The sequence below is a fragment of the Pavona decussata genome, unplaced genomic scaffold, assembly GCF_977016875.1.
Source record: "Pavona decussata unplaced genomic scaffold, jaPavDecu1.1 SCAFFOLD_300, whole genome shotgun sequence".
Lineage (NCBI taxonomy): Eukaryota > Metazoa > Cnidaria > Anthozoa > Scleractinia > Agariciidae > Pavona > Pavona decussata.
In genome coordinates, this window is record NW_028145697.1 from 5,184,625 (window position 1) to 5,212,500 (window position 27,876).

Consider the following 27,876-nt stretch of genomic DNA (forward strand, 5'->3'; position numbering starts at 1 on the left):
CAGTTTATCCCTATTAGGATCTGCAGGAACTGGTGCATTGTCATTGTTTACAAAATGCATAAGCCTTAGAATTGCAAGGTAGCAATCTCTAGCCATTGTGTTTGCGACTAATGGAGTATTAGTGACTGCATTAGAGGACCAGTACGATTTGAGGTTGTTTTTTTTTTTTTTTAACTAAGCCCATGGCCCATGTGAGACCAAGCTAAGCTTTCAACTCAGGGACACCAAAATTTGGGAGACTGCCTAATAAATCTGCATCAAGTTCACTTTTGCAACTTAAGCTTCTGGTTCACTTGCCTGATCTTTTCCAGGCTCAGCTTCATCGGTTTCTGCGTTTTCAACATTGTTTTCTGGTTGACCTTGGCCAAAAAATGCTGAAATCTTTCTTTGTTTTGACACGACCTCGTTCAGCTTGATCAGTCACCATCTCACAAGCCCATGGGTTTCAATGAATAAAACTCCCTATAGCGATTACTTATACTAGTTCCCAGGGACCTGGAGTATGAACGGCCATTATGTTTATGTCAGACTGGACTAGTATTCTCCGCATTTGGGTTCTGGTTCTTGCATATTCTCCCCAAATTTTAAATGGGATATTGCTTTCAAAAGATTTTGAACAAGGAGAAATCACAAATTCCTTGCATCTACAAAATTTGAAGTGCACCAAAATGACCCAGGCAACGAATTTGAAGGGGACATTTTTGCTCAGACTGCGCCAATTCCGCAATGGCACGCTCTAGATCAGACACTGGGGAAGGTGTTAGGTTGCTAGGTGGCAGCTGTTGTATACATGGCTTTGGGCTGGTGTGATCTGGTGTCATCGCTGCTGGGGTTAGACCAGTTAGTGGCTTCGCAGGGGATGGTTGCGGTGGCAGCTCTGCTTGTGGTGGATTGGAGTTGGTTTGCTTGAGCGGGCTGTGTGGCAGCATGGCAAGGTGTCGCAGGTCATTGTCGATGGTGAGACGAGGTGGTGTGGTCTGTACTGGAAGGTATTTCCTCAAGAACTTGTGGTTGGGGGTGCTCATCCTTCCAGAGCGGTCAATGCGGATAACCTACTGGTCGAGTTCTGCTCTATGCAATGTGTCAACTTCAACAGTGAGCAGGATCTTCATAACATGGGTCAACTTTGTGTACTTTCAAAAGAACACATGAATATTTGGTGAAGGAGAGAAGTGGTTGATAGAACAATGCTCGAAGCATTCAAAAGCAAATACAAGTCTACTAGAGTAATTACTGATTGTACCAAAATTAGGTGTGAAATGCCCAGTAGGAACTCTTCAGTAATCTGCTAGATTATCATTACAAATAACCCTGTATTTGCATGTGAAACACAAGGAGAATTTGAAATTGCCTGCTATGGCAACGATAGAATTTAATTTTTGTCATCGTTGTTGGAAAATGAACTTTGAATATGATTTTTATACTTCTTTGAATAGCCATTGTCTTTGAGTAACATGAATACTGCCTGATGGTTACTACTTGATCAAATTTGTTGGTCAAAAAAAAAGGAAGTGATCACTAATGATGAATGTCTTGATGTTCAAGAAAATTCTCCCAACTACAGTACTGTGCAAAAGTAATGAGAGCGAATTTCGACGAATTTCGTGTATTGTTCTTGCGAATTTTCGACGATATGTCGGCGAAATTTCGGGCGGTATTTCGCGTCGCTCAATGCGATATTTCAAAGAAAAAGCGGCGAAATTATGCGAATTCTTTCGAAATTTCGAAATAACGAACTTTCCTTGCTTTCGAAATTTCGAAGAAATGAACTTTCGTTTCTTCGAATTTTCGAAGCAGCGAATTATAATTGCAGTACATAACTCGCGGGAACTAAACGCGCTTTGTTTATTTATTAACACCACGACTGAAGAGCATTTCAAAATAAGCTAGAGAGATTTAACCCGCACTTTGCTTCAGTAGAATAACTGCCCGTTTGTTTTTCAATAAGACTGAATCAAGGACTGAATCGTAATTACAACAAGCGGGATTGTAAATTTCATGATTACGCATGCAAATTTCCGGTTGAAATCTAACTCCGATTGAAGGTCGAGCTTGCAATGATTCGCTTCATAGACAAAAAGCGCTTTGATTTGCATACCAGTAGTTCAAAATGTTTAGACAAAAAAATTTTGATATTTGCATGATATGGCAGGTCTTTTATAAAATGAAAGATAATTATTGAAATTGCGTGCCGACAGATGCATTTGTTTACACAATATGCCCGTGAGAACTCCGGTGAGAGCAACTGCGTAGCGAAACTGTGAAGCTAATGTCTATGACACTGCGTGTTGTGCCAAAATTAATTCACGTATTTTTACCAATGAATGATTTCAGAGAAACATGGAATCAGTTCTACAATTTACCAACGTCAAAATATTATGACAAATGTTTACCCCCGCTGAAAACTAAATAAATGTAAGAAACAAATCTTAATACATCATCTGGTTTATTGTTTAATACGGTTTACATTGCATTCCAAAAAACAAAGAAAACGAATCTAAAATCTACTTAGATTACATGCAAAAATATACACACAGTTGCTAACGAATTAATCTTGCCTAGTTTGTTTGTCACTATTTTTTCTCAAGTTTTGGCAGCGTTTGCCGATGCTTATTTTACATGACTCCCACATGCGGTTCAGTTCTTCTCTGTCCCTGCACTGGTAGCCGAAGCTCCTTGTCACTTCCGCTGAAACAAAACAAAATTCTTGGTGAGAACTCAAGTTTGGTAATACGCAAATAATCCCGCCAGCTACTCAGGGCATTTATACGCAAATGATGGCTAACTGTATTTTGCAAAACGAAATGCAATGAAGCAGGTAAAAGTTCGCTGTGGTCTGATAAGAGCTCGTTTCGCATAATTTAATACAGATCTTTAATTTCAAAACTCTACACTTCCGGTGTTTATTCTTCACTTCTGTATTATACATCACAACGCGCGCCGAACAATGTCACTTGATATCATTATTTTACAGTTCATTTGTTTTCACTTAGTTTCGTTTCGTTCAAGGATGAAAACAGAGTTAATGTTGTAAGCATACCTTTGATTGCAGCAATGATTCTGTGATCAAGAGGTGCAAAGTCCTTGGTGCCATGAACTGTCGAATTCATAAGGACCTCCTTTGGAAACAGCTTGTCGACGAGCCGCAGGGCCATCACGGTTGGTTTTGTCGCTGCCTTTACGAAATTAAAGTCTGCTTTCGCTAACTTGACCTCTCCAACTCCTCCGACTTGGATTCTCTCTGATAACAAGAATAATAAACAAAACAACGGTGAACAGTCAAATTGCGAGGATATGGAATTCCTATTTCAAGCTAAAGGAAAAGAAAACTCTAAGTCAAAACTGAGGGCCAAAGCTCTTTTGGAAGAATCTTTATTGATTAGTTATTAAACTCGAAACAAAGTTCACGTTGATCCAGGATTAGCTTCAGATGTCAAGAAAATTTCAGTGAACGTAAGCCATAAAAACTTTCATACCTGTGGAATCAAAGTCCGTTTGACGAATCAGCTCGTCCAGCACACGGTCAGGTTCTGTCATGCAAGGTGTGCGATGTAGGTCTGCAGCGGGTTCCTGTCTGAAATGCACAGGTGGCGTATAGGGCAGCTCTGGTGTTGTCGTGGTGCTACACTGTGATGCTCGGAAGGGCTGTGTTGACACTAGACTCAGCAATCTGTCCAGCTTGGCCTCCTTGGCTTCCATTATCCCTTCGAAGACGCAGATTTTGGTAGCACTGTGCCTGCTGATACCAGCCCAAACGTGAACTTTGAGAGGGTGCTTTGGTTTCGGCTTTCGCTTAGGGGGTTCACCAACCTTCCGGTAGCACGTGCGGCGGAACTGCTGAAGAGAGATGGAACATTCATCGCTAAAGATGATGTTGTCGAAGGTATCTTCAGTGGCTATCACTCGCTGCGCGAACTCGAGTCTCTTGGTCTTGTTTATGTCGCGGATCAGCTGGCAGTACTTTGTGTTTTGAAGAGTCCATCCTTTCTCTTTGCGTGCTCTTCGAACTGTTGATGGATGAACTTCCACGCCACGCTTGAAAAGCTTCTTTTGGATTTGGCGGCTGGTGGCTTCGTCATTTTTTCGCATCTGTGCCTCGATAAATGCCTTGGCAGATGCATTCAGCTTTCTTGGCCGACCGGACTTCGGGAGGTTGTCGACGGAACCGGTAAGTTTGATCTTTATAACTATTCTCGCAACGCTCTGATAGCTGACGGAAGAACCTTCGTCTCTTAATTTTTTGAATATAGCTAGCGGCTGCAAGCCATTTTCGTGAAGAGATTGGATTCGCTTTCGAGCGTAAGGTGAAACCTTTGGCATGATTACTGTAAACAGTGTGATTACAAATCACTGAAGATGACACTTATACAAAAACCGTTGCCATGATAACGTCACGATACCATGATGCCTCGCTGTCTCAAATAGAATTGTTTACGCAAACGGTTGATCGAAACGAAACGAAAGCCTTTCACTGTGCAATGTACTCAGCTTAGCCTCGAAAATTCGCTGCACTCTTCGAAACTTCGAAAAACGCTTCGAAAAATTGAAGCATTCTTCGAAATTTCGAAACATTTCCTTCGAAATTTCGCGAATCTTCTCGAATTGTCGTCCAAATTTTCGCTGAAACATTCGCATACAATTTCGAAATTTCGAAAGTGTCAAGACAATAGCGCTTTCGAAAATTCGTCGAAAGTTCGGCGATATTTCGTTTCGTTAAAAAAATCGCTGATTTTCGTCGAAAAGTGGCGAAATACCTCGAAATTCGTCGAAATTCGCTCTCATTACTTTTGCACAGTACTGTAGTACACGTACAAAGAAATATATTGAGAATGATGAGGACCGTGTGACGATCCGAACTGACCAGGATGCGGCAAGAAAAGCCACTCCTTAACTAATATTTTGAAATTCTTATTTTCAATTCTAATTTAATGAAAGAAACTAAAACAAGAACTTGTTGACACCAAACTGAGAGCAGGAAATTGTAGCAATTGATTAAAAATTTTAGCTTTGTTGAAGGGTTGTTAAACACAGACCGGATTATGGCCTGTGAACTTTGATTCAAAGTTGTTTACGTAAATTACTGGAGTTCTCACCACTGACTTCTTCTTCTATGCCGTTTGTGTGAAATATACAAAGATTGTTTTCTCTCATTTTGACATTATAATCATCTTACTTTCAATGTTAACTGCAGCTTTAAAATTTGTGTGTAGTGATTGTGCAATGTTGTGAAAAATTAGTAACAAACATCCAAGGCATTTACAGATCAACACATATCTTCCTTGTGAACCAAACAAGTTGAACCAGCTTGGTTTTTGCAACTGCCAAATCAGTCATGAATGATATGTACTGTGAAATGGGTTTCTAATAGGTCACCTGCATCCTTGATATCCGAAAAACCGTTGCAAAATCTGTATTCTAAATTAGCTATTTTATTTTTACATGCACATCTTTCTTTGAATTCAAAGAGAAATTTTATAGCCAGTACAGGTGGCTACCTATATCTGTACGGCCAGCAGAATTCTGCCAGTTCCCGGTTCTTTTTGTTTTTCTCTTTGACCATTACTGTTGCTGGCTTCTACTTGTTGTGTGAAATGGTGTTATTGTGACTAATAATAGTAATAATTAATAGAAATTAAATCAGTTTATAAACTTCACCCTTTAAAAATAAGATTGCTTTATCTAGCATTAGTAACCTACAAATAATAAATAATATTTTAAGAACAATTTAAATTCTTTAAATTAATGCAAATCTTTTGCTGCTTTGCAGACAGCAGTGAATGCAATTTCTTTGTTGTCAAATGTTACAGTAGTGGCTGTGTACGGAGGCAGCCTTGTTGCTTAAATGGTGCCTTTGATGTGGCCAAATGGTGTTACAACTTGGCCATAGTTGTTGCTGAATAAAAATTTGTATTATTTTTGCAAATGGCATTTTGGGATACAATGAATTTGTTTTATCTACTCAATCAGTTCTTATTGAGACTTTGTCATCTTTCTTGAATTTTAATTGTATGCATTGTACCTTTTTCTTTCCACATTCTGTTGGCACTTTTGAGAAGGCCTTGTGTCATTGGTGTTCTTGGCGATTGGTGTGCAATCTTTGTTCCATTTTGAAAACAGTAGTGCTTCATTCCATGGTTGTAAATTTTTTTTCCATTGTCAGATACATACTGACTATAGTCATCTGTATTTCTAAATTTAATTTTATCAGGTACATAGTAGTTGTGAAAAATCAAGTCACGAGTACGATATTCACGGTATACCACAAGAAGGGACTGGATGACTAATTTATCCCATATGCCACTCATTGAATTTACTTTCCTGTTCGATGTCTGGTCCCAGGAATTCAAAATTGAGGTCAAAACTGGGGTATTCTGGTTCCATGTTATAGTTGTTGACAGTAATTTTTTTCGGAATGAAAATTTTGACCTGTCGCAGGCTCTTCAATCGATCTTTTTGGCGGGAAAAAATTTTAGGCCACAAGGAACACTGTGATTTTTTGTGGAATACTTCCTGTTGTTACAGGTTTCTAGCTTTCTGGTTGCCTGTATTCTTTATGGCATGGGATAAATATTATATATATATGAATTTTCTTTTGCGGGTAACCGTTTTATTGTAAAGGGGAAGGACTTGTATAAACTTGGTGTGGTGGCCAATGAAAGTTACTGCCCATTTGTGGGACTCTGGTTTGGCTTTCAGGGGCAGTTTCAAATGTCCATTAAATGTATTGCTTGTAAAGATAGAAATGTTTCAGCTTCAAGAGGTTGTTTGACTGGTTTCACTCTACCTTTTACTGTTCTATGTTTTTGGTGAAATTTGCTTATTTTCACAAAAAGGTTCACAACTTTTTTATTTGTCTGTGTAGTTTTTGGTGAACCACTTCATGATGCTTGTCTCCTGCGATGTGTTATTCTGTTGTGGGCGAAGGAAAATACATCTGTACACGATAATGTGTTGTTTGGGAGTGACTTTCTTGTTGTCTTCTGAGATTGTACTACCATTAGAGTACTTCCATTTCTTATGAACTAGAGATTGAAACAAAGGAAGCTAGTTATAAAAAATTAAAACTGGTTGGAAAACAATGAAAATGATTCTGAAATAAATTATAAAATTGAACCACAACATACATGTATACACTACCTGCATATAGCAAATGCCAATTGAGGCAAGAAGTTAAACAGATATGTTTTACTACACAAATTAGGTTGACTAAAAAGAAAAAAAGAAGAAAAGTGGCATTAGAAAAGTAAATGAATAAGTAAGTAGAAAACAAATAAGTATTACAAGTTACCCAGGTAATTGTGATAGAAGAAATGTACACAAAGGATATAGACCATATTTAACAACTTTTCGCAGTGATCCATCCATTAAACTCATCACCAACAGGTGAGTGTGGGGACGGTGCCCGCAAGGTCTGGGGGAGCCTCAAGCAAGTGCAAAAGGGGGCAAAGGCAGTGGATGAGGGCTGCATCAGTACGATCTTTTAAAAAGCTGCAGCCCAGTTGGGATCTGTTGCTCATTACTTTTTCACTATGAAATCACATCAATGTCTGGATTGACATCTTTAGCAGCAGCACTATTAGTGGGCAATTCCCTCTGCGAGACATCTATGCATGCACCATCTAAGAAACCAAACTGTCTCAACTGGTAATGAAGTTCTTGATTAGTAGGCTGTATTTCTGATACCTGCCTAGAACTGAACGGGTGAGCTGACTGGAATAACTGAACAGTCTCCTGCCAACCTCCGTCTACAAAGTGTGATATAAAGTAATGATATGCTGGCTGAAGGCAAGCCAATGCTTATGCTTCCCACTGATTGGTGAAGAGCAATGTTTCCATGAACTGTTGCCCCAATAACAGCACTGCAATTAGGAAAGCAATGATTCGTCACTTCCGCCTCAAATTTCCTGATCTCTTCATCAGCTATAAGGGAAAGTGGCCCATCTTCTTCAAAGTCATGACATCAAATGTGATTGCAGGTTCTACTCCTTTAACTGGGCTAATTGCTGTGAACCATTAATGATGGGCTGACGTTTTTGTTTCTGTTTCCTCTGGTAGGCCCTCTCCATTGACAAAAGTTGGAATGTCACCAAAACAGTTAAGCACTTGATTAACTGATGGTTTACAGCCACCTCTTTGAAACCCCCTACAACCTATACATGTTCTGAAAGAAGAGATTCCATACTATTATCTTTAATACCGAGGTATATAACAGAAGCTAAAGAAAAAATATGACAAATCTTGAAAACGAAAAAAAACAAGAAAAATAAGAAAATTTTGCAAATGTCAAACTGTTAGCCAAATGGAACAGGTCTTAAACAGAGAATATGAATGTTTTAGTCACTTTAACACTGATTGAAAAAGTTTGCCACATGAGAACCTTTCAAAAACAAATTTTGCTAGTTGGATCTCATTCTGACAGATCATATGAATTGTACCGTATGCGCAATAAATATTACTGTACCAGTTCAACAAAAACTGTTCACACAAAAGTGGTACATTGAAATGCTTCCAAAAAGCTGCTTCAATGATAAACTTTTTCACTATTTACATAGTATAGAAAGTTTTCATCTGGATCTTCCTTGAAGTGGCCTACCAGGTCCAGCCCTTGGTCTACCATTGGCATCCTTTAGCCTTTTGGGGCAATCTCTTGATGGATCGTCAAAAAGGTACTCGTGTAAGTTGTGGTACCTCTCAAAACATGGTGCTGGACAGATGCCCAATCATTGCTGGTGTCAACCAGTTGGATGAACACTTTGCATTTCCTGTGAGTTTCAGTGACCACAGGGTGGTGAAAGAGCATGTGATTGAAGCATGTGTCTGGCAGTATTTGACTCCTGTCAGAAAACAATTTCCTCCGATTAGTTGTTGCAAGAGTGTATCTTTGAATTGACCAAGAGTGGTATCTGGGTGGCCTGCTTTCTGGTACAGGATGTTTGCATTTAGCACAGCAACCTCAAGCATGACCAAACCGGCTTCTTTTCAAAGGCAAAAATTGCCTGAATTGGACTCTTCCCTTGAATTGTATCAAAGTTTCATCCAAAGATAAATTCTGTGATAGTGAGTATACTGAAGTAAACCTTGGAAACAGAATATTTAGAAATGGTCTTATTTTCTACAGTTTATCCCTATTAGGATCTGCAGGAACTGGTGCATTGTCATTGTTTACAAAATGCATAAGCCTTAGAATTGCAAGGTAGCAATCTCTAGCCATTGTGTTTGCGACTAATGGAGTATTAGTGACTGCATTAGAGGACCAGTACGATTTGAGGTTGTTTTTTTTTTTTTTAACTAAGCCCATGGCCCATGTGAGACCAAGCTAAGCTTTCAACTCAGGGACACCAAAATTTGGGAGACTGCCTAATAAATCTGCATCAAGTTCACTTTTGCAACTTAAGCTTCTGGTTCACTTGCCTGATCTTTTCCAGGCTCAGCTTCATCGGTTTCTGCGTTTTCAACATTGTTTTCTGGTTGACCTTGGCCAAAAAATGCTGAAATCTTTCTTTGTTTTGACACGACCTCGTTCAGCTTGATCAGTCACCATCTCACAAGCCCATGGGTTTCAATGAATAAAACTCCCTATAGCGATTACTTATACTAGTTCCCAGGGACCTGGAGTATGAACGGCCATTATGTTTATGTCAGACTGGACTAGTATTCTCCGCATTTGGGTTCTGGTTCTTGCATATTCTCCCCAAATTTTAAATGGGATATTGCTTTCAAAAGATTTTGAACAAGGAAAAATCACAAATTCCTTGCATCTACAAAATTTGAAGTGCACCAAAATGACCCAGGCAACGAATTTGAAGGGGACATTTTTGCTCAGACTGCGCCAATTCCGCAATGGCACGCTCTAGATCAGACACTGGGGAAGGTGTTAGGTTGCTAGGTGGCAGCTGTTGTATACATGGCTTTGGGCTGGTGTGATCTGGTGTCATCGCTGCTGGGGTTAGACCAGTTAGTGGCTTCGCAGGGGATGGTTGCGGTGGCAGCTCTGCTTGTGGTGGATTGGAGTTGGTTTGCTTGAGCGGGCTGTGTGGCAGCATGGCAAGGTGTCGCAGGTCATTGTCGATGGTGAGACGAGGTGGTGTGGTCTGTACTGGAAGGTATTTCCTCAAGAACTTGTGGTTGGGGGTGCTCATCCTTCCAGAGGGGTCAATGCGGATAACCTACTGGTCGAGTTCTGCTCTATGCAATGTGTCAACTTCAACAGTGAGCAGGATCTTCATAACATGGGTCAACTTTGTGTACTTTCAAAAGAACACATGAATATTTGGTGAAGGAGAGAAGTGGTTGATAGAACAATGCTCGAAGCATTCAAAAGCAAATACAAGTCTACTAGAGTAATTACTGATTGTACCAAAATTAGGTGTGAAATGCCCAGTAGGAACTCTTCAGTAATCTGCTAGATTATCATTACAAATAACCCTGTATTTGCATGTGAAACACAAGGAGAATTTGAAATTGCCTGCTATGGCAACGATAGAATTTAATTTTTGTCATCGTTGTTGGAAAATGAACTTTGAATATGATTTTTATACTTCTTTGAATAGCCATTGTCTTTGAGTAACATGAATACTGCCTGATGGTTACTACTTGATCAAATTTGTTGGTCAAAAAAAAAGGAAGTGATCACTAATGATGAATGTCTTGATGTTCAAGAAAATTCTCCCAACTAGTACATGTACAAAGAAATATATTGAGAATGATGAGGACCGTGTGACGATCCGAACTGACCAGGATGCGGCAAGAAAAGCCACTCCTTAACTAATATTTTGAAATTCTTATTTTCAATTCTAATTTAATGAAAGAAACTAAAACAAGAACTTGTTGACACCAAACTGAGAGCAGGAAATTGTAGCAATTGATTAAAAATTTTAGCTTTGTTGAAGGGTTGTTAAACACAGACCGGATTATGGCCTGTGAACTTTGATTCAAAGTTGTTTACGTAAATTACTGGAGTTCTCACCACTGACTTCTTCTTCTATGCCGTTTGTGTGAAATATACAAAGATTGTTTTCTCTCATTTTGACATTATAATCATCTTACTTTCAATGTTAACTGCAGCTTTAAAATTTGTGTGTAGTGATTGTGCAATGTTGTGAAAAATTAGTAACAAACATCCAAGGCATTTACAGATCAACACATATCTTCCTTGTGAACCAAACAAGTTGAACCAGCTTGGTTTTTGCAACTGCCAAATCAGTCATGAATGATATGTACTGTGAAATGGGTTTCTAATAGGTCACCTGCATCCTTGATATCCGAAAAACCGTTGCAAAATCTGTATTCTAAATTAGCTATTTTATTTTTACATGCACATCTTTCTTTGAATTCAAAGAGAAATTTTATAGCCAGTACAGGTGGCTACCTATATCTGTACGGCCAGCAGAATTCTGCCAGTTCCCGGTTCTTTTTGTTTTTCTCTTTGACCATTACTGTTGCTGGCTTCTACTTGTTGTGTGAAATGGTGTTATTGTGACTAATAATAGTAATAATTAATAGAAATTAAATCAGTTTATAAACTTCACCCTTTAAAAATAAGATTGCTTTATCTAGCATTAGTAACCTACAAATAATAAATAATATTTTAAGAACAATTTAAATTCTTTAAATTAATGCAAATCTTTTGCTGCTTTGCAGACAGCAGTGAATGCAATTTCTTTGTTGTCAAATGTTACAGTAGTGGCTGTGTATGGATGCAGCCTTGTTGCTTAAATGGTGCCTTTGATGTGCCTCCATAGTGCAACAGCAACCCTTTGGCACGTAGGTATAGCTCTCTGAAATATTGTATTTTGCCGAGATATTTCAGGAGCAAGCTCATCGCAAATGTGGTTAAAGGTTTCCTTACACATGCGGAAGTTTTTGCGCCAGTCATCTGCAGTCCATGTTCTGTTAACAACACAGTGCCACCAGGCAGAACTACATTCCCTCACCCGGACTGAGCGATAATGAAAAATTCTACAAACCCTTGTCAGTCCACAAACTGTTATGCCAACAAGTGCCAAAAATCATTGTGTCTGCTGAAACCAAAAGATGCGGTAGCGTTGATTCCATAGGTAATTTTTCCTTGACAAACGAAAAGCAGCTCTTCGGTTACGAAGGACTTTCTCCAGAGCAGTAACCCACAACATAAACAAAACTCCGACCAACTTTTTCTGTTCGATATTTCACTACGCGAAATTAACACTTTCTTATGGAGGTGCTTTTGTTCAAATACATGTACAATTTTGAAGCGGGCCATCCAGCACATGATGAATTCGCCTCACTATTATGACTGGGCTTACCTTCCTCTGCATTCCGTGTGGAATCATAGTGACCTGCACCAGAATGCAACAAAAACAGACTCTTCACTGGAAACTGGTTGGGCACATAAAGAAGCCTAGGAATAGACTCATTTGAAGTTACCAAGACAATAGTTACTTGAAGTATTTCTGCACAAGTTTTTATAATTAAATCACCAAGCATTTTGTCGTAAACCCCTGAAGTTCGAAACAAATTTGCCTTCGCTTGGATCTCTCCATCGTTGTCTTCCAACGATAAGAATGTGAGCAGTTCTTCGTCCCCTTCTGGGATTTTGTCTGCAAACAGTTGCCGCAACTGGAAGGTATCTTCATCTTCAAACTTAAGTGAACCCAAGCTTTTTAAATGTTCCTTAAATTTCTCATTTATTCTGCTGATCCTAGTAATTTGCTTTGTTAAACTTTGAAAGGCGCCTCACCATCTCCAATTACTCTCTCTATTTCTAGTCCAAATATGGCTAAATTGCAATTCAGTAAAATCCACGCATCGCCTTAAAATACTCACTTCCTCATTTTTGTCAGATATCCTCTCAGTACTTATTACATCTGGCATTTTAGCCGAGGACAAGAGATCAAGAATGTACAATCTTCGACTGTAGTTTTTTGTTTCTAAGTTTGACACTACTTTGAATAAATCATACGAAACGTCACGAATTATTTTAGAAACAAATTCAGTGTAAACATCCTCAACATTCTCTGCGACAACGACTACTTCTCTGGATTATCCCCATTTAAGATAAGATTTTCAGGTGCGGCCTTTTTCTCTTGCTCAGTAGACACGTCTGTTATCGACGAAAATGGGAATGAGTAATCCAACTCACTTTTCTTTTGGCCAGCGCCATCCATGTTTTCTTCTATTGGCACCGCACATCCTACTTTTTTATTGCATTTGTGAGTTAATGGTGACGTGCAGCTGGTATAATAGTGCAAAAAACACCATCAAAATCATTACAGCTAGTTTGACGCCAATTCTAGTTGCCCCAGTCAACATAGGTCTGTTCAGCAACATATGCAGTCGTTTGTTGTTTTCTTTACCAAATCCTGGAGGCAACTCTGACAAACAACCCTTCACAATATTTTTTTTCAGTTTTTCAATCTCAGCCATCATTTCGTCTGTAAAAGCGACATTGTTAAAGTACTCCACGTGTTTATGAAACAGTTTAAGTTCTGACTGATCTTTTCTGGAGAGGGTGTTTCATGGAGATGCCTTTCCCCTTGATCGCTGTCTTGTCTAAATATCAACCCAAACTCTTTTTGAAATGATGCTGACAGGGGTGGTATAAATCAAGCTTGACAGTGGTATGCTCAAATATAGACTGGTACTTGTTTCGAACCTTACAACAGTCATCAATGCAAATGAGCTCAAGTTTCTAATTGGCCTTTTCAAGACGTAATTTATACTGTTGTAGCTCAAGTAAAATGCAGGCTTAAATGAATATCCTTTGTATCATAACCCTAATTTAATCTAAAACTTTTAAGATAATATATCATGATACAATAAACTCCATACCATAGTCGAAACAAAAACCTTCCTTCAAATTCTATGTATGGAAAATTGTTCTAATGCACCTTTCTTTCCTTGTTGGTTCCTTACACCAAAGCCTATTAAAATATAAAAAAAAAAATACATATATAATTGCAGGGACTAATCTTAACAAAATTAGTGTATTTATTAATATCCAACCAAGGTATAATGCAGAGTTTCATGAATTTTTGTTCCTTGTTTGCTTCAAATAAATATTACTTTAAGATTTATATTCAGAAGCATATAGTTGATTTATCATTGCATGTAAAGACTGTAAAAAGCTCCATTCAGTACATTAAAATAATACTCACATCCGTCAAATTTGTTGTTGACATCTTTGTCAAACAATGCACGAGCTATGTACACCGCTGACATCTGGATGCCAGTGCCCTGAAAACGTATGCAGTTCCAGGTGCAGCCAATTTTTTGTTGCTTAATGAATGATCTTATTGCTGCCTCTGTAACACCATGAGTGTTACTATTTAGCTCTTTGCAATGGTCAAGGAACATCTTTGGATGGAACGCTATTGTTTCACCACATTGGCAACTTGAAGGACGAAACATGTTGTCAAAAAAGGACATAACCTTAAAAGAATGCAGAGAGATAAATCATGTCAATCAGGGATAAATCATAAAGTGGTAAATGATAAATGAAGTTGCACAACAATCGTGAATTCTACAATTCAAATGTGCACCAGTCTGTGAATTCTTATAAAAAAAAGTTTCTCAATTTTTTACACAAAAGTTGTTCCTTAGATAAAGCTACTAGCAGATTTATTAAAAACACAATATGGAAATGCATATTAGCGAATGCAATCACACCTACTAGAACTGAATTAAGTCGATTAACCACAGTCAACGGAAACTAAATTATTACTTTGTTTGGACTGGCATTCCACACACACAAGAACAATTGCATGACACTGCCAGCTGCATAATTCTGTTACTTTTAAGATGGTGACAAACAACTGCTCAGTGCTATTATTGTTTAAAGGGTACTGACAATAGTCTACTGCACCTGGTCATTTAATTCAAAGGCCCAAAACATGACTTACGATGTGAGCAAGGGCTTCTCATCTTAATTATGGTAAGTGCATGTATTTGAAACTTTTTATATTTATGTTCTCCACCCTCTCTCAGCTAGCTCATTAGAAATACAGAGCCTCTGTTCACAGTGTGAATTTACAAAATTTCCCCTTCAATATCGTTGTCAAGGTCATTTAGGCGCACTTAAAACTTTGTTCTTATACTGCCATCCTCAGTAAAAATATAATGTGTCACACTGTGATCACACATGTGATGTGATCACAGATGTGACCATGGGTGTGATGTCAGGTTAGATCACATGTTCTGATCACACATAATGTTAGCACTGTGATCACAACAAGTGTGATCATGCTTGTGATATAGTCACCTTTGTGATCACAGTATTAACATTATGTGTGATCACATACAACATTTAGCCTTTTAAGTACTGTGATAATGAATGTGATGAAAAGGTCAGTACAATTGATTGTGCTCATTAGCTTTTGAGTGCACAAGAACAAAAGCACAAAAAACAGGAAGTTAAACAAATTGTACAATAATGTAATAACAACAACAACTTTTATTACTGTAAAAATGAGCTTCATATGTGTGTATATAAAATATTGCCGCAAAGTTAGCCTTTGAGGCTATTTGAGGTGAGAGCAGAACTTCCATTAAAGAAGGTAATTAATCCTGTGATTAATCCTACAGAGACTTAAATTTTGAAGCTGGAGAGGTCGATAATTAAACTAAATCATGGAGAAAAAAAAGACAGCTTTTTTCAATTTTATCAATCTGTCTCATTCTGTGACCATTTTTTTGGAATTACCGGGGGGACTTTAATGCAGTCATTTGCCACTCCTTAAACTTAAATGTGGGTGTTTAAGGCATATAATCTAATAAGTCAGCCATAGCTAATATACATGTTCATTCAAGAAATAGATTGAGCAATTTTTGTTTTGCATTATTACAAAAGATCAGTTTTTTTGGTTTAAACGTTCTTTGAGTAGCTCAACCGGATTAGTACTGGTACAACCCCTACAATGTATGTCACATTATCAACATGCAAAGTCAGCAGATCATACTGCAAACTGCTTACTACATACATTTTGTAAGCACCTGGCGGTGGCATATGGCCAGCCCCATAATTATGTCTAATAGTCAATGAACTCTTGCTAGCTTACTAATACTCTACAGTCTGCAGGATGCAAACTATAATATTATTGTCCTTGCTATTAATACTACTACATGTAAAAATAAATGTGATGCTTGGTAATTGAACATGATAATTTAACAATTATAATAATTATATAATGATCAACCACTTCCAATACATTTTTCTCAGTAGAATTGGCCATTCAAAAAAGTGTAAAAATGTCTTTGATAACTATTAAGGACTATCAATCTGAATAAAGTTTAAATGTGATTTATTGGTTGGAACACCAAAGTCTAGGATAATCCTTGTAATCATGCGCTGACATGCAAGAATGTTATAGTTCTCAGGTAGGCGTACAATAAATCAGAAAAGGCCCTTTCCATTAAAAAAAAAAACCAAACAAATTCTGACAGTGGACCATCAAGTCATCCAATGGCCAACCCAGTCAACAGCATCACGATTGGTAGTCCCCACCATGGTCATCTGGAACTGAAACATTATCAATATATAATATGATCCGTTATATGATTACATCAAGTAATAATTGACATTGTAGATTTAAGCAACAACCCAGCACTTAGCTGTTGGTGTCTGGCAATTTAATTCCAGGCAAGGATTTGACACTCCGCTGTGGCTGAAGTCTTAAGCCCAAGTTAAACACCGTCCATTTCTCACCATTCAACACTTGCAATTAATGGAGGCGTCGATTTATCCCAATTTGATTGTTTTGGTAGGAAACTGTTGTCTAGTGCGTTCTCTCAGTGCATACATCCTTTTTGGGTCTAACTTCTTAAGTTGCTCTCCTCTGCCTTCAGTACTGGATGCCCCAGCTTCCTCCAGGCAAGGATTTGACACTCCGCTGTGGCTGAAGTCTTAAGCCCAAGTTAAACACCGTCCATTTCTCACCATTCAACACTTGCAATTAATGGAGGCGTCGATTTATCCCAATTTGATTGTTTTGGTAGGAAACTGTTGTCTAGTGCGTTCTCTCAGTGCATACATCCGTTTTGGTTCTAACTTTTTAAGTTGCTCTCCTCTGCCTTCAGTACTGGATGCCCCAGCTTCCTCCCTGCTAAACAGGAGTTCAAATAACATGAGGGCATAGTTCTTAGCCTTTTCACTGGGAATTTTGTCCATGCTAGACTGACTAACATATATACCATGCTGGGGATTACCAATCATAATGCTGTCATTTGGGTCGGCCATTGGATGACTTGATGATCCACTGTCAGAATTTCCAGGTGCTTGTGTTTTGGTTGGCTCTAGAGCTTCAGGGCAAGGCTTTGATTTGGTAGCTGCAGAGATCCGATTTGGAACAGGTTTGAGTGCACAATCATCTTGTGCTGGAGAGCCAGCAGTAGATGTGGCACAAGCCTTGTACACCTTCTTGATGCAGGCTTTGCCGTTGGTAAAGGTCTCAAGCAGGCGTTCAATTCTGCTGATCTGATCTGTAAGCCCCCTCAGTTGTGCTGACAGCTGAAGCTGCTGTGAAATATCATCAGATCCTGAGTTTGGTTTGGTGGACGTTCCTGTATTTAGCAATAATAAGTCAAGTTATTCAATGGTTAAAATACACTATACACTGATGGACTATACATGTATACTGAACTTAAGTGACAGTGAGGCTATTTATTTGTTTTTTTAAAAGCAGAGAGAGTGGGAGCAGTTCTAATATGTGTGGGATGGTGTTCCATAATGTTGCCCCCATAAAAGAAAAACTGCTGCTTTTAGCAAATTCAGTGTTATATTTGGGGAGAGGTCTGCTTTCACTCTCGCGTAACAATTACCACCTGTTGCTTTTTTCAATAAGATTGATGAGATAACCTGGAGCTTTGTTGTTTACAACTTTGTACATAACCCTTTCAGGGTATAATTTAGGCCACTCGATTTTGGACTTTTTGGAGTCTCGCCGTTAGAGTTTAATTTAAATTACCCCATACTACATAACACGAATCAAGGGGTGGGCGGGGGAGAGAGAGATAGAGAGATCTCCATGAAAAATCAGCATTTATGTTCAAGAATGAGTGTTATTGAATAATTGTCCTGAAAGTTTATGCATGGTTACACTTAAAAGCATTGGTGTCAACTAAAACTATGTCAGCAGTTTTAAATCAATGTTGTAATTACCATTATGTCTTAACTATTGCTGATACCTTCAGGACGGTTTATTAAAAATTTCTCTGTGTGTTGAGAGTAACGGATAAAACTAAGTTCAAGACATGCCCAGATTAATTTAAGTAGGCTTTATAGAGGTAACATAACCTCACAACCATTGTTGCCACTTCTAGTCATGTAAAATAACACTATTTGACTGTGTCCCTCTGTTGGTGTATAGTCGGTTAGAGATCATCCTCTTTCTTTTGGGAATTTCAAAACATCCTCGTGAATTACCTGATACAACAGAGCTTGTTGTTTCCACCTCAAAGCTTTCATTCTCTGCCATGTCATCATTCTCTGGAACTTAAAAGAAATAGAGTATAAATTTACCTGTGCTTACAAGTATGTAAGTATTTATCAAATGCAATTTTCTTAATATAAACAACAGATCCAAGGGTCGACTGAGCGACTGTTTGGTCTGCAGATCAAAATGGTCAGCAGTTTGATGTTCACGTAACGTTATAGTGTATCAACAAGGAGGAAACAAAACAACAACAACAACAACAACAACAGCCTTTTGTATTAATTATTATATTGGTGACCTCAATTTTATACTTGGCGACCTTAGGCAAGTTAAAAAGAAATTGAATCTGGAGTGCTGCTGTCCAAGGTTAAAGGGTTAATTAAACTTAGTTGCACATACTATTACTTTTGAAAGGCACACAACCCTTTGCTCCGTGAGGGTAGTCACTTTCTTACTCTTCCAAGGTAACAAAGTCAAGACAAAATATCACTGACCTAAAATCTTGCAGAATTTGTATTTTATTTAAAGTTTTAAAAAAATACTGGATGAGGAATTGGGCAGGATTAGCAATAGTCTTAATTTTCTAGGTGGTATAGAACCTGATGCATCTGCTAGCATTACATGCAGTAGGCATTTCAATAAACAATAATAATAATAATAATAATAATTATTAATGATTACCATGCCAGCAGCTCATTAGTATTTTAAGTATTTTCGGCGTATGTGCAGCCCTTATTGATCCTTCAAGACTTTCCAGCAATAGGTTGAGATATTAGTGAATGTGAACACAAAACCGAGTATTGCCGGCAATTTTGCATTTTTTTCATTTCTGCGTGCTACTTTATCGAAGTCGATGTGCGTTTGTTCTAGCTTGCAGCACTGTTCTCTTTTGTTGTGATTGGCTTGATCATACTGTGACCACTCAGCTCTACTTTAGGCTCAATGACACTGGCAACTGATTATAACCATTTTCTATTTAAACAATACTTAAAAAATTGAAATACCTGTTGAAAGGTAGCCATCCACATCTTCATAGCTCGAGCCTATAACAAATCAAAGCAATAAAATTACTAAATTATTGATTAACATATTTAGGGCTCAAAAAGCTCCTTGAGTTGCTAGACATACCTGGGATGTAGTCGTGTTAGCTGAGAAAATGACAGCGTGAATAAAACTTCACAAAACGTCTAATTATGAAAAAAAAGTGTAATGAAAAAAGCTCAGGTCTCAAAATTGAGCGCGGTAATTAATCTAATTGGACTTTTTGCATGGTATTAATTGAATGTAACATTCGAATTCATTCTGTTAGTGAAAAGCCCCTTTTTTGCGATACAAATACACTTCTAATGTAAAACGTTGCTCCACCAGGGTACCGCGAGATAACTTTTTAAATTTTGCAACATTTCCACTCAAACCCGTCCTTAATTTGCCTCAGCGATTCCACATTTATCGAAAAAACTGGCATTTCTTTTGCTCTATTATCTCCGTCCGCCATTTTGGAAAGTTATGATCCCTAGGCTCACTCTGCCGGAAAGATATGAGCAGTTCAAGTCTTTTTTTCTGATGTTACTGAATTTGCGTAATGTGAAGGTTTACTGGTCAAATAGCACGGCTGAGTACACAGAAAGACAGCTCCATCTTGTTTATTTGGAGCTAATGGTAATTAAATCGAAACGTGAGATTTGGATTCGAACATGAGAATGTTGCCACAATTGAAGGCTGTGTACCCTTCCCACCCACCCCCCTCCCCCCCTCCGCCTTAAAGGCTGTGGCATGTAAAAGGCTTTTTGTCCTAACATACCGATCATTCACGCTGAAGAGCTGCATAGAACGCGATTTATTAAAATTCTGTCAACAAGAAAACATATCGCGTAGGAATGCAACTTGCAGATTGATAAAATCAGGCAATTTGATCAGTCAAATCAACATTGTTCAAGCCTTACTTTTATTCGATGGCTTAGCTGTCATATCATCAGCCAACATTTATACAAAAGCTATAACGTGTTCGCAGAGAATAATAAGCCTCACACCTGTCAGGGCGTTTGTTGATGAAATTTCATCAGACTATATTGCATAGTGACTCTTGTGTACACTCCATTCAAGAACAATACATGGCAGAGTCATACGAGGTGGATGGTGGGAGAAACTCCAACTCTGTTGGATCCAAAACGCTACCTTTTGGTCAGTGTTCATGTTTTAGATGTTCAGAAACTCCAGAAAGGCATTTACAGTATAATCTGGGAACACGAACTTGCCCAAGGCTTCACATACTATTACTTCATTCTAACATTCAGGACTTGTTATCTCCGATAATAGGGCTCATTTATTCAAAGATCTTGTAGCTATTTGAAGTAGTACTTTGTTTCTCATTAAGCCGGTGTACACTGCAGATTGGTCTGCGTGAGGACATTGTTTCTGACAGTTCTAGCAAATTTTAAAGCTTCTTAGGAATTACCTTGATGACGTCGGAAACAGCAAAGATCAAAAGAAGATCACGTAGACATTATGATAAATAGGCCGTGTTTTCACGGGCGAGTTTCTCATTGGTTTTGTTTTAACTGCTGAAATCAAACTTTCACTTGTCTAAAGTAGCAGTAGTATATACATATATATATATATATATATATATATAGCCACAGTTTTGTGGACCTAAATTGTTTGTTTACTGTCTGCCTTTTCATGTAAACAACTGAAATATTAATGCAGGCAGGTTACTCGAATACCTTGATTCGGTACTACCGGTAACCTTAGCCTTGAAAACACGGGCCATGTCAAGCAATGAAAACAACTTATTTGCAAACTGTGGTTTCTGAACATTTTAGAGCTGAACTCTGCTCAAGGTACTGGACACTGTTTCGAAAATATTTTAGAAAATCAGGTGGCTGAAGTTTTATTGGTCGGTCAACTGTTTTTGTGATAATAAAGTACAAAAAAGGGCAAGTCTAGGACTGGCATAATACTGTATTAAAGTAATTGAAGGGCTGGGGGCATAACCGCCTTATGTGGAATGTTGGACTGTTTTTTTTTCCTCAGATTTGTCTCAATTTTTGCATGTGGGCTTCGTTTTAGTCAACAAACATTGCCCGGTATTTTTTTTCGTTGGTTTGCTCTTCGTTTTCGAGAAAAAACGTATGCAAAAAAACTCAGTTTTCCTAGCGGCATCTTTTGGAGATCTTTTGTTGAACGAGAAACAAAAGAAACCTTTTGTTTCGCTGAACAATGAAGTATTTATTGAAATTATACGTACCACACTTATCACTGGATGGTGTATCAATCTCCGCCGGTGTCTTGCGTGATATCCCAACAGGAGAAATTGGTCCAGGCTCATCATCAAGGTCAGGCTGTCTTCTAAGAACTGGCAGATTCCTGACAATGCGAACAATGTCCTTTGGTGACTATATCTCGTCTAGTTTCACGGTTTCTGCTTGAAGTTCACAGGGTTGGCCTCTAATAATCATCCACAAATCTGTAACCTGGATCCCAGTAGCAGAAGAAATTTTTTTGACCCAAGGGTCATTCCATGATCAACAGTTATTTCAAACTCGGTGCTTTCGTTTCCAGAAAATCGGCGCACCTTCATTTTCAGGCGCTCACTTAGCTCTTTTTCGATCGCGGCAGACTGCGGGTCTGCATTTTCTTTAATTAGTTTTTTTTGGGGGCCTTGTTTCGTAATTTATTCACTTCTGAAACATTCTTTTGCTTCTTTACTGGTGGTTGCCGCTTGGTTGATTTTACTTTTATAATTTTTTTACACTTATTTTTCGGTGGCTTGTACTCATCTTCGTCTGAGCTTGATACTGACCTTGTTTCACCGCTAAATTACTCCTCTGAGTCAGAGACTGGGATAGATGGTCGCTTGCAGTTTCTTGGTGCAAATTTCTGGGTTTCTGCAGGACAATCTTCTTTCTGCTTTTGAACTGTTAATTTCTTCCTACCTTTAATCTTGTGAAGCTTTCGCTCTGAATCAGAAGTCTCCTCTCCCGGTGAAGGGTTCGCCATCACCCTTTCCGTGATTTTGGCGGGATTGCTGCCTTCTTCATCTTGATCTGCTGTGTACTCAAGAAATTTTGTCGGTTTTTTTCGCGTTCTGCCCTCTTTGTTGTTTATTTCTGCTTGCCTGCTCTTTCGGCTTTCAGACGATCAACAAACAGGCCGCAATCCTTCTTCGTTCCTTTATTATTTCCAGATTATTTGTCGTAACCGTAAGTAACCTCCACTGAACAACAGAAATTCAACGTCATAAGCATTGTGACATAAAATAATATTGACCCTTAAAGGTTCAAAAGTTTGTTTTGAGTTTCCGCACATGGAGGCGCAGGCAATCAATGGTTTGATTAGTATAGTGCTCTTTTTTATGTCGTGGCCTGAAAGTTACAGAGTATTTAAGCCTGAATTCATTTATTGTTGTACTTATTCAACGAAACAACAAAACCATTTTCGGAGGTTTTGCATACTCTTCATTCCATTCCTTGGTGTGTTCACCTGCTAATGACACTGTTCTGGCGAGATGTAAAAACGTCAAGTACCAAATCAAGTTTCAATTCAGACCCGCTAAAATATTCTCACTCGTGGTGAGCAAGCAATTGAAATGGTTTCTGATGATAGCCTCGCGGAGTCTTCGCTCAAGCAGAGCCGATTGAAAAAACCTTCAAAGCAGCTTAACCACTATTACAGAAAGACGGCAAATAAGGAAAAGAGGAAATATGTTCCATACAGCGAACAAGAGAGACCATCGTAGCATCTAACGAGATACTACGAGAGGAAAGAGGATTTGGAGAAAACCCCAGAGACTGAAACAGATCTATCAAATACAGGTTGTGACGCAGATGCGGACAATGACCATGGCTATGAAATTTGGCCAGATGATAGCGGATGCACTGATCATCAGACCAGCGAATTGGATGAGCCCTTGAAGTATATGTACATTTCAGAAGAATCACTAAATTCGTGTCCAACTGAAAGTGAACCAAGTATTAATGGCAGTGAGCACGACGAATTTTGGAGTTCTAGCGAGGACAAGGAAATGGATTGCACTTCAACTCCTGAAGAACATGCTCTGTCTGTTGATGATTTGTCAAGTAATCAAAGTGATGAACCTCTCTACGAAGGAAGTTCAATTTCAAAGACATTACCTTGCGTGCTGATTGTTTCATTTGTCCTGAAACATAATTTGCGCAAAGTTGCCTGTCAAGACCTTCTTTGTGTTATTGCAGTTCTGCTTGGCCACCATTGCGGAACAATGATGAAATCAGTGTACAAAATGAAACTTTTTCTCAAAAACTTCTTTGGGACTGTTGAACCAACAGCAATACGATACTTTGTTAGTTGTTTAAACCTGTTAAGTGATGGTGACTGTAAAACGCCGCATTGCTCTGGCAAAGGAGTCAACACGTTTTTGGATCTCCATCTTGAAAAAAGAATTGAGGAATTTTTTAAGGACCCTGAATTTTGCAAACACATTAGAAAGGGAAAAGAACAAATGTAAAATTCTGTGGACCGGAAAATACATGATATTTTTCATGGACTGGATTATGCCAACTTTCTTTTGCCAGGTGGATTTCTAACTGAAACGTGTAGCATTTCATTCACAGTTAATACAGATGGGGTGAACAAATTTTCGTCATCTCGCGCCAGTCACTTGTGGCCTGTCTATATTACGATTAATGAACTTCCTAAGGATAAACATGATCCAAATATGCTAACATTTTTAAGTCCGTTAATGGACAAGCTCAACATTCTTCATGAAAAGGGAATAGACATTAAGGATAGTGCTGAAGGTCATATCAATGTTCGATGTCTCCTTTTTGTTGTAACAGCAGATCTGCCAGCACATGCTGAACTCATGAATATGAAGCGCTTCAACGCAAAATGTGCCTGCCATCTTTGCAAAGGTGAGGGAAAAGGATATGAACTTAACAACCTACACCGTTGCTGGCCATTCCGACAAAACGAGCCACGAAACCATGATGAGCAATTGTCTTACGCCGCTACTGCTTCACAAAAAAAGGGAGTCATGGGTGTTCAAGGTCACTCAGTTTTCTCTAAGCTGAAATATCCCTTTGACTTAGTATTTTCTTGTGCTATTGACTGGATGCATTGTGTTTCACTGGGGTGCGTCAAGTATGTCATGACCCTCTAGTTACAAGACAAAGGCAAATCATAGTTCATTGGAGCTGCTAGTTCGACGAAAACTCTTACCGAGAGGCTGCTTGCCATCAAGCCACCAGATATTGTTGGTAGATATCCACGTGCACTGACTGAATTAACACACCGGAAAGCTTCTGAACTGAAAAACTGGTCATTGCACTATTCCTTACCATTGACATCCGAATCTATATTTTCCAAATGTGGGCAGAGATTTAGCTCTATTATGTATGAACGCGCACGAAAGACGGACTGTTCTGTCATTGAGTATATTGACAAAGATGGGCATATTTCTTTTGGTAAAATCCAATGCTTTTTGTGAATTAACTCAATTAACCTTTGTGCCTGCTACAAATTTAAGCCAGTGGAGAAAAGCAATTCTCCCTTTATATTTAATGACATACCTTTAATCCCTGATGATGTTGTTATGACAGATACAGAGAGAATGGCTATCACAAGGGTCATCGAAAAGTATGTTCAAAAGGAAATTGTCAAACATCAAGTAGTTGTGGAACCCTTTCTTGACAATTTATGCATAGTTCCTTTGAGTGCTATCAAAAGAAAATGCATACTAATGCACACTGGCAAGGTATGGGTAGTATCCCGTTTTCCTAACATAGTTGAACATAATTAGATACATGTACAGCGAGTTCATTTTTGGTGAACTCTGTTGTGTGCCTTATATCAAATAGTGATAATAGAGGAATTTTCTTTGACGGCCTTTGCTTATCCCATGATATGACTTTCTTATTGTACAGTGTCTGATATAGGATTTCCATTTGAAGGTGAGGTAATGTGTCCCAGTCAACAGACTTGAAGGAGGGGGGGGGGGGGGCATTTCGTTTATGGGGAACACTATATTTAATTTGTCCTATTGAATACGACGATGAAATGAAAACCAACTTAGTTCTAGCACTTCTTATGTACCAGGTATTTGGTTATCAACAAATTCAATGTTCAATAGTGAACTTTATCTAGAGAAAAACAACAAAGTTTATTCAAGTGAGAGTAACAAATCTGAACCGGCTTGTTGAAACGAGTTCTCCATCTTAACCTCTTGAATTAGCATTTCAGTGGTCTTGACTTTCAATATGGCGAAGTAGTGTTGAAGCCCTGTAGTTTATCCAACCACTGGTAAAAGGATTTGATTTCTTTGATGTTGGCGAAGGAAACTGTAATATTCGGATAGACGCGAGGGAAGACATGCGTTCACTCTCAGATGTGATTTACTGTAAATCTTAATCTTAGGTAATCATGTTACAAGTACATTATTGTATCACGTGTCTATCAAGTGGTGTAATCACTACACTCCTCCTTCTTCAGATCAGTTCCTCAGAGTTCATATCTTAATCAAGTTCTGGGTTATGCTTGACACATACATGCTCATAATCAATAATACACATTCAGTACATAGCAACTGTGTGATCATTGGTTGATAATCAAATAGTAATCATGTCGATAGCAATAATAAAAACATAAAATGTTCATAATTTCTGTCCATAGTTCCTTCAATGTTCATAGTTGAATCAATGTTTGTAATCATTTGGCATAGTCCTTTAAATGTCCATCAAATGTGGATTTGGTCTGTTGCTGAGATCTGCGCAGTGGTATGGTCTGAATGCTGGGTGCGACCATAGCTGGTGCCGGTAGGACAGCGGTGTCTTTGGTTGCTACTGGTTGTATTTCCTGGCTTGTAGCTGTTGGTGGTACAACTAGTCTCGCTGGGCGTGCTTCCCTTTGTTTGTCTTGTGTTGTGAAACAAGCAGTTCTGAGTGGCTTGAATTTTGATGCGTCTCGGCATACTGTTTTCTGGTCATTTACTCTCTTGGCATGGATTGTAGAACCGATAACCTTTGTGGCTATGTAGACATATGGTCGAAATGGAGTCTCTCCCTTGAGTTTCTTCTCGCGTTTCAGGAGTACAGCATCTCCGACTTTGAATTTGTGTTCCTAAGCTCTGTGTCTAGTGTCATGGTAACTCTTCAATTGCTGTTTGAATTAGGTGTCTCTTTGCCTGACTTCTTCATCTATGTGTGCTGTCTCTGTTGGATAGTGGTCAAGTTCGGTAGGAATTGTTCGGTTCATGAGTAATTCGTATGGAGTAGCTCCTGTTGCAGGGTGGGGTGTCTCTCTGTATGCTTGAAGCATGTCGTATGTTGCTTCGTGGAGATCAATTCCTTCTGCGCAGGCTATGGCTGCTGTTTTGTTTACTAGCCTTGAAGCCTTCCACTTGTCCCTGTGCTTTTGGGTGTCGTGGTGTGACTTTTTTGTGCTGAAACCCCATTTCTACGGCAAACTCCTTAAAGTCTCCCGAGTTGAATGGCAGTCCATTGTCAGATTGGACTGTCTTTGGGATTCCGTGGGTTGCGAAGATTTTCTTCATCTTCTTTCGCACCGGCTTGATTGATGTGGAACTTGTAAATTCCACTTCCGGATATCTTGAGTATTGGTCAGTGATGACAAGTGCTACTCTCTATTTGGGAATGGACCACAGAAATCAATTTCGATGGTGTCAAATGGTTTGTCTGGTAGACTGGTCATCTTGGCTGGCTCAGTGTGGTTTGTGTTTGTGGCTATTTGGCAGTTAAAGCAAGTGCTCACGGTGGTTTCGATGCAAGAGTTCATGGTTGGGAACCAGTACTTCCGGCGTAGCATTTCCTTAGTTTTGCTGATGCCTAAGTGTCCTTGCTTATGGGCTGTCCGGATAATGTTATCTCTCAGCGATTCGGGAGGAATGATTCTGTCGACTCTCAGGATCAATCCTTCTGCCATGTACAGCTCTGCCCTCAGGTCGAAGTATGGCTTGAGGTCTGGGTTGGCCTTGGTCCATTTGCCTGTTTGTATAGCTGTGGCGAGCTTTGCAAGTACTTTGTCCTTTGCGGTTTCTTCTTTGACTTTGTCTAGTACTACTGCATGCTCTGATTGGACAGCTGCAATAACGTATTTCTCAAGACGGTCTGTCCCTGTTTCTGGCAGTGGGTGTCTGGACATGTAATCAGTCATGTTGCTTTTCCCGGGGATGTGGATCATCTCGAAGTCAAGGTTCTGCATTTTCAGGGCTAACCTCTCAATACGTGGTGGCAGTTTGGCGGTTGGGTTGTTGAACAGTGGTAGCAAAGGTTAAATAAAATAAATAAATAGGAATTTCAGTGGAATCCACGGGGTGGCTCTTCTCTGCACTGTTTCCAAGTCGAATTGGAATTTGGAAATGTTGGTTTTTGTGGAGGGAGGAAAACCGGAGTATCCAGACAAAAACCCTCGGAGCGGGGACGAGAACCAACAACAAACTCAACCCACATATGACACCGAGTCCGGGAATCGAACC

The 27,876-nt window shown here is 38.9% G+C and overlaps 2 protein-coding genes, 1 long non-coding RNA gene and 1 pseudogene across 4 annotated transcripts in view; 2 read left to right on the forward strand and 2 right to left on the reverse strand.

The window, feature by feature from the left end:
* Positions 1 to 27,876, forward strand: part of LOC146454772 (uncharacterized) — a 132,426-nt gene that overhangs the window by 76,727 nt on the left and 27,823 nt on the right. The gene's annotated exons all lie outside the window — the stretch shown is intronic.
* Positions 2,453 to 3,575, reverse strand: LOC146454773 (uncharacterized). The gene is made up of 3 exons (XM_085095040.1): positions 3,477 to 3,575; positions 3,041 to 3,241; positions 2,453 to 2,688 (listed from the first exon to the last, which is right to left on the reverse strand). Exons 1-3 carry the CDS (start codon positions 3,535 to 3,537, stop codon positions 2,549 to 2,551), a joined length of 402 nt encoding a protein of 133 aa, XP_084951166.1. The 5' UTR covers positions 3,538 to 3,575; the 3' UTR covers positions 2,453 to 2,548.
* On the reverse strand, positions 16,946 to 19,888 carry LOC146454774 (uncharacterized). The gene is made up of 3 exons (XM_085095353.1): positions 19,412 to 19,888; positions 18,398 to 18,466; positions 16,946 to 17,535 (listed from the first exon to the last, which is right to left on the reverse strand). Exons 2-3 carry the CDS (start codon positions 18,447 to 18,449, stop codon positions 16,946 to 16,948), a joined length of 642 nt encoding a protein of 213 aa, XP_084951479.1. The 5' UTR covers positions 18,450 to 18,466; positions 19,412 to 19,888.
* On the forward strand, positions 23,253 to 24,873 carry LOC146454775 (uncharacterized; annotated as a pseudogene).